Source organism: Podarcis melisellensis (genome assembly GCF_964234715.1).
Source record: "Podarcis melisellensis genome assembly, chromosome: 8".
In the NCBI taxonomy this organism is placed as follows: domain Eukaryota; kingdom Metazoa; phylum Chordata; class Lepidosauria; order Squamata; family Lacertidae; genus Podarcis; species Podarcis melisellensis.
The window spans coordinates 28047485-28054798 of NC_138540.1; the positions used below are offsets into that span (position 1 = coordinate 28047485).

Here is a 7314-nt window from a genome sequence, read left to right on the forward strand (position 1 = left end):
ATGCTCCTCCACAGCCAGTTTAACAAATTTTGTGGTTCTATATGTTGTGCAATTGGTGCTGGAGGAGACTCTTGAGAGTCCCATGGACTGCAAGAAGATCCAACCTATCCATTCTGAAGGAAATCAGCCCTGAGTGCTCACTGGAAGGACAGATCGTGAAGCTGAGGCTCCAATACTTTGGCCACCTCATGAGAAGAGAAGACTCCCTGGAAAAGACCCTGATGTTGGGAAAGATGGAGGGCACAAGGAGAAGGAGACGACAGAGGACGAGATGGTTGGACAGTGTTCTCGAAGTTCCCAACATGAGTTTGACCAAACTGTGGGAGGAAGACAGGAGTGCCTGACGTGCTCTGGTCCATGGGGTCACAAAGAGTCGGACACGACTAAACAACAACATCAACAATGTTGGGCAATAAGTACTTGCAACAGAGTTTTTCTTTTCAGGGAGTCATTGCTAAGGCCTAGTGCATGGGTAGGGTGGGGTTCCAGAAAATAATAATAGTTGTTACTGTTATTGTGATTATCATTATTATTATTAGGTCCATAGCTAATAATATCAATATCTACACTGCCTGGCAGTGGCTTTCCAGGAATTCAGGTATGAATCGCTCTCAGCTGTACCTGGAGGTGTTGGCGATGCAAAGCAAATGCAAACACTTTGATAGTTAATAATAATAATAATAATTAATAAATAATAATAATAATAATAATAATAATAATAATAATAATAATAATAATATCGAGGGGGTGGCAGTAAGAAATGCTCCTGACTGGCCACGGTAAAACTCTCCAAGGTACCCCGTGAGAGGTCTGGACTGAGCACAGTTGCTCAGCTGCGGAGGTGCTTCCCCGAGTAACTCTCCCAAAGGGCCAGGAGGCATCAGGCGGGATTTTGAGTGCAAAAGGGGGCGGCAGATTAAGCGGCTTTCCCGGAGCAGATGGGCTGGGACTCAGCGCGGGGCTGGGGCGTCCCTCGGCGACGCGGTGGCCCAAGGCGGAGCGACGGGGCGGGGACGCGAAGGGGCAGGCCGGCTGCAATAAAAGCAGCTCGAGCGGGCGGGGAGTGCTGAGTCTGCCTCCTCCTTGTTCCGCAGTCGCTCGCTGAGCGTGCTCTCTCTCTCTGGGCGTCCGCTCCGACAGCCACTTCTCTCCATGCCGCCGCTGAGCTCCGACGCGCCGTCGAGGACTTACGGCCCCAAGATGGGCTCCCCGAAGAAAACAGGGGAGGCCACGCAGCTGAGAAAGGTGAGGGCCGCAAAGGCAGTCCCCGCTCCCCAGCCTCCTTCCCCGGGGAGGGATCCCCTTCTTCTCCTCCTCTTCCTTGTCCTTTTGCTCCCGTCCCGTCGGACTGACTGGCTTCTCCTCCCGCAGAGCCTCAAGCCGCTGATGGAGAAGCGCCGCCGGGCACGCATCAACGACAGCCTCAACCAGCTGAAGACCCTCATCCTGCCTCTCATCGGGAAAGACGTAAGTGGCGCTCAGTCCTGCCTCTCCCTACAGTACGGGACGAACACACACACACACACACACACACAGAGAGAGAGAGAGAGAGAGAGAGAGAGAGAGAGAGAGAGAGAGAGAGAGAGAGAGAGCGCCTCCGAGCCTCTGCAGAGCGCTTTTTGTAGCCCGCCCTTCCAGTCGCGTCCCCGTTGGCACCCGTTGGCAACCCCTGCCAGTACTAGAAAGCTTCTATAGTAAGAACTTTGCAGGATCGGGCCAAAGAGGGCAGGAGTTGCCAATGGGTGCCCTCTAGAACAGGGTTTCCCCGAAGGTCTCCTGCTTTTTTTGGACCACAACTCCCATCATCCCTAGCTAGCAGGTCAAGGATGATGAGAACTGTAGTCCAAAAACAGCTGCAGACCCAATTTTGGGAAACGTTGCCTAGATGCTGTTAGACTTAGGCTGCCATCCTTCATGACCCAGTGGCCATGCCAGGGATCCTAAGGGAGGGAACTGAAAATAAAACTGCCAATATCCTCATGAAAATCAGTGGTGCAACTGCTTTTCTGCCATGCTGTGCCCCGTTCAGATCATCCCTCCTCAGAAAAAGGGTATTGTGGAGTTGGAGAAGGTTTGGAAAAGGGCAACCAAAAAGATCCACGGGATGGAGCAATTCCCTTATGTGGGAAGATTGCAGGTTTTGGGACTTCATAGCTTAGGGAACAGGCGAGTGAGAGGCAACAGAATAGAAGCTTATAGCTTTGCTTTCAATCTGTTTTAGTGTTTAGACTTCTGTATGTTTTAAAGCACAGTTGTAAATTTCTCTTGATTCTGTTTTAACTTTTTGTAAACTGTTTCGAGGGGTTTTGGTTTGTTTTTACAATAAGCAAGGTAGAAATTGTATTATATAGATATAAAATTATGCATGGCATAGAGTAAGTGGGTAGAGATAATAGTTTTCTTCCTCTCTTGTAACTCTCAAACTCCTGGACATTCAATGAAGCTGAATGCTGGAAGATTTGGGACAGATGAAATCAAGTCCTTCTTCTACATGGCACATAGTTAAACTATGGAACTCAATCCCACTAGAGGCAGTGAAGGCCTCTGACTTTAACAGAGGATTAGACAGATTCATACAGGAGGAGGAATGCTATCCATAGCTACTAGCCTGAAATGCTAGTTTCACTGTTGGGAGTCAGTATTGCTTCTGAATACCAGTTGCTGGCAGTGGAAACTGCAGGAGTGGAAAGAGCTCAAATCCTGCTATGGCTTTCCTAGAGGTTGGCCCCTGTGAGAACAGGATGCTGGACTAGAGGGGCCTCGGGCTTGATCCAGCAAGCTCTTATCATGTTCTAGCCATTGCCCATCCTGAGTTCAACATCTAGAGCACTCCATATTCCACACTGGTGGGCTAGCCAGAGCTCTCACCTGGATTCAGAGGCATATTGCCTCAATAAGTGGAGACCACATTTATTTCCCTGAGTCTTTTTTCCATGGATTTGCCCTATCCATGGTTTAGTTGGGGGACTGGAAACCTATACACACCCCCCCCCCCGATGTTATTGGACTCCCATCAGGTTAGCCAGCTCAACCAGTAGTCAGGGATGAAAGGAATTTGGCATCTAGCAAACTTTGGGGTAGAGCACAGGTTCCTATTCTGGTATTTAAGGATTGCACAGAAAAATACCTGCAATCTTTTCATTCTCTCTGAGGCTCCATCCCGCCTAATGTCTCCCTGCTCCCCCTGCCCCTAGCTTCCATTAGATGGGTGCCCACTCTTTCCTGTCTACATCCAAAGCCCTCTTCCTTGCCCTTTTCTCTTCATGACTTATTATCTCTGGGTCCCTTTGCAACATTCTGTGCATTTTCTTGCTTTTGAGAATCCTAAAACAACCCTCTCTCTCCCTTTCCTTTCCAGAGCTCTCGCTATTCCAAGCTGGAGAAGGCCGACATCTTAGAGATGACTGTCCAGTTCCTCAAGGAGCTTCCAGCCCCTTGCGCTTCCGTCTCTGGTGAGTGACGTGACATTCACGCATGATGCGCGAAATGGCATCCTTTGATTTCTTACAACTGAATTATCCAACACAGGGGAGCTGACCGATGAATGTGGGAATAGATCCCAGTTTTGTTTTGTTTTTGTTTTTTTAAGTGTTAGAAGAGGCAAGAGATCTAGGGGCCCAGTGCAAGAAACTGGTGCTTAGCATGCCTGGGCCAGTCCCTCACAACACTCCTGTGTGTAAACACTTGAACAAGGACTGAGCTTGTCTGAAGCAGTAAAGGTGGTTGGCAGAGAAGAGGGGCTGAATGGATCTTCCACACCATACAATTAAAACACTACGATGCCAATTTGAACAGTCATGGCTTCCCCTAAAGACTCCTGAGAGCTGCAGTTTCTTAAAGGCACTGAGAGTAACAATACCCAGAGTTCCCTTTGAAGAGGGATTAAATGTTAGACCACTCAGAGAGTGGCGGCTATGTGAGGAGGAATAGCAACTCTTAGCACCCTGAACAAACTACAGCTCCCAGAATTCTTTGGGGGAAGCCATGCCTGTTTAAAGTGGTGTTATGTACTGAGTTGAATAGGATCTGAAATGAAGCAGTCTGATTGGTCCTAGAACAATAGGATCCAGAATGCAGCAGTCTGATTGGTCCTAGAACAATAGGATTCAGAATGCAGCAGTCTGATTGGTCCTAGAACAATGCAGCAGTATGATTGGTCCGCAGGAGCTACCCAATTCAGCTCCAGGTGGAAGTGAATCCACAACCTGATTAGCCTACAGGAGAATCCCGGAATTAGCCAATCACATGCAGCCCATTGTGTAAATAATGTATATAAAGCAGATATTTTGGGGGAACTTTCATTCCTCCTCACCGCTATGAGCTGAATAAAGAGCATGAAATCCACTCTCGTCTCCGAGTATATTTCAAGCGGTATGATAGTTCTTTAGATATATGATGCAAATGTGCCTCAGGAGCATAGGAGAGAACTCAGCCAAAGAGGGGTTGCTGTCATCAGTGGGAAGGATCTCTGCCTCTTGTCAATCAGCGCTGACAGCACTGACCTAGATTGACCCAGGATCTGACTCAGTTACAACCTGCTCATCAGACCTCATGCGGCTACTTTATAGAGAAGTCAGACCATTTGGTCTCTGCTCTCTCCCCTAGCCAGAATTTAGGAGACATGGGCAAAATCTTTGAGAAGAATTCCTACCTGGCTGAGACCTTAACTCTATATTGATAATACAGCACATAGGGCTTTGTGAGTGGAATTCAAAGATCCTAGAGTCTCTGCTCCCAATGAACTTAGTCTAAAACTGATGGTGGGGGAAATAAGAGGGGGAAAATGAGATAAATGGGATAAATGATGGTGTTGCATGATGGGATAGATGAGGTTCACGCTTCATTTGGCAATGTGTCGTCAGTACTGTCAAATTTCCCTATTTGCACCAAAACAAATTACAGGGAGAAATTTTCTGAGCAAAGCAATAACACGGTTATACCAGTTAAATCATCACAGTTCCCTCCCAAAAGAATCCTGGGAAGTGTGGTACTTTAAGCATGGAAGGCAGGGTAGTCTCTGTTCATAAAATCATAGAATCAAAGAACTGTAGAGTTGGAAGGGTCCCCTGAGGGACATCTAGTCCAACCCCCCGTTGCTGACCTCTGAGAGGGTGCTGTAAGTTCAACAAAGAATAATGCGTGTTGTATTACTTTCTGTGGCTGGCACTGGTACCCAGCTCACAGACACAGAAGAGGAAGAGTTTGGATTTGATATCCCGCTTTATCACTACCCGAAGGAGTCTCAAAGCGGCTAACAATCTCCTTTCCCTTCCTCCCCCACAACAAACACTCTGTGAGGTGAGTGGGGCTGAGAGACTTCACAGAAGTGTAACTAGCCCAAGGTCACCCAGCAGCTGCATGTGGAGGAGCCAGGGATCGAACCTGGTTCACCAGATCACGAGTCTACCACTCTTAACCACTACACCAAGCTGGCTCTCACAGAATTGTAGAGTTGGAAGGGACCCTGAGGGCCATTTATAGTCCAACCCCTTGCAAGGCAGGAATCACAACTAAGGAATCCCTGACAGATGGAATGACAGATTTCTCTCTTTCCCCCCCACAGGCTCCGCAGACAGTTTCTGTGACGGCTACCACACCTGCCTGTCTCGCCTTGCCACCCTCCTTCCTAAATACAACTTCCTGAACCGTGAGGCCTGCAGCACCCTCCTTGGGCATCTCCAGCAGGCCTTTGCGCAGCAGGGCTGGCTTCGGGACTGTTCCAGCCCAGCAGACTTGTCCAAAGAGCCAGGCTTGGAGAGGCCCCCGGGCCCACCTAGAAGGGCCCAGGAAGTGCCTTCACCACAAACAGCACTCTGGAGACCTTGGTAGAGCCACAGAACTTCTCGACTTAAAACTGAGAGCCCTGCGTGCTCCTGTTTTCTCTGTACAGCAGCCGTTTTCAGACAGGAAGTGGCTGGAGCAGATCCCTGTGCTGTGAAAGGATTGCCGATGTGACGAGCAGAGAGATCCGCCTGCAGAAAAGGCTGTGTCTAAGAATGATGAGCTGCTCTAGCCTTCCAGCCAGCCTCAGCTGGACATAAATAACGTTTACCTGGTAATTCGGGTGTGATTGGATCATCCCAAGTTGCTCCTGACCCAGTTGAATGACCTCCCTCAGATGAAGCTGCCTGCTGTGCCTCTGCATGGTGATTCCCTGTGTTCTGTTTAGGGAAGGATCACTCAGTGATAGAGCATGTGCTCTGCATGCAGAAGGTTCTAGGTTCAATCTCCAGGGAAGGTTGGGAATGCCCCCCCTCCAGAAACCCTGGAGAGAGCTGCTGCCAGTCATTATAGGTGACCCTGAGCTAGGTCCAACTGGATCACAGTGGTTGGAACACTTGGCATATGTTCCTATTAGACAATATAGGACCACCTCCTTGCAATCGGGAGGAGCACCCATGACATGGACTCATGCAGAGACACATGAGAGGGACTCCTCTGAGGGCAGGTGATTTCTTACTCTGAACGTGTGTGCATGCAACAGAGTAATGTGTCTTCCTTTTCATTCAGAGTCAGGTATCAGTTGCCTGGAGAAAACTGCTAACTCTTTCTGAGGAGCATCAAGGGTCTGGGGAGACTTCCTGCTCTCTCTCTCTCTCTCTCTCTCTCTCTCTCTCTCTCTCTCTCTCTCCAGACATCTCCTTTCTCCCTCCCATAGCCACAATGGGGGGCGGGATGGAAGGCCAGTAAACCCCGCGGGTTGTTAAATTGTCTTTTTCTTTCCCCTGGTCTGTGACTTGCACAAATCCGGCCTGGCTTGAGCCAAGGACCGGACAGCACTTTAAACCTGTATATAATAATGGATTTGATACACAATTAAAAATAAAGAAAAAAAATCATGTTTGTTTGTTTGTTTTTTAAATGCATGTATTGTTCTATCATGAGAATGTAAGAAGAGGCTGCTGGATCAGGCCGGTGTCCCATCTAGTCCAGAATCCTGTTTTCAATCCAGGCCAACAAGGTGCCTGTGGCGGAACTAGCAAGCAAGACCTGAGCACCAGAGCTCTTTCTCCCCTCCTACTGTTTCCAGCAACTGGTATTCAGAAGCATTGCTGCCTCTGACCCTGGAGGCAGAGCATAGCCACTGCTGGCAAGTAGCCATTGATATCCATCCATGAATTTTCGGTATCTGAAGAAGTGTGCATGCACACGAAAGCTCATACCAAGAACTAACTTAGTTGGTCTTTAAGGTGCTACTGGAAGGAATTTTTTTTGTCATGAATTTTCCCAATCCACTTTCTCCGTGCCACACATAATTTGATAAACGTCTTTCATGTCATCTTCTCTCTAGACTAAAAACTCCCCAAAGCTGCA

General features: G+C 48.5%; 1 protein-coding gene across 1 annotated transcript; it reads left to right on the forward strand.

Moving 5' to 3' along the window:
* The first annotated feature begins 1116 nt into the window (after window positions 1-1116).
* On the forward strand, window positions 1117-6839 carry HES2 (hes family bHLH transcription factor 2). The gene is made up of 4 exons (XM_081923918.1): window positions 1117-1245; window positions 1372-1467; window positions 3359-3452; window positions 5564-6839. The coding sequence occupies exons 1-4, from the start codon at window positions 1153-1155 to the stop codon at window positions 5827-5829; spliced, it is 549 nt and encodes a 182-aa protein (XP_081780044.1). The 5' UTR covers window positions 1117-1152; the 3' UTR covers window positions 5830-6839.
* Window positions 6840-7314: the final 475 nt, after the last annotated feature.

Excerpts from the sequence above, each read along its gene's own strand:
- HES2 (XM_081923918.1), top strand. The coding sequence starts at position 1,153 with ATGCCGCCGCTGAGCTCCGACGCGCCGTCGAGGACTTACGGCCCCAAG. Across the intron at positions 1,468-3,358 it reads TGCCTCTCATCGGGAAAGAC|AGCTCTCGCTATTCCAAGCT; the intron begins GTAAGTGGCGCT and ends TTTCCTTTCCAG. Across the intron at positions 3,453-5,563 it reads CCCTTGCGCTTCCGTCTCTG|GCTCCGCAGACAGTTTCTGT; the intron begins GTGAGTGACGTG and ends TCCCCCCCACAG.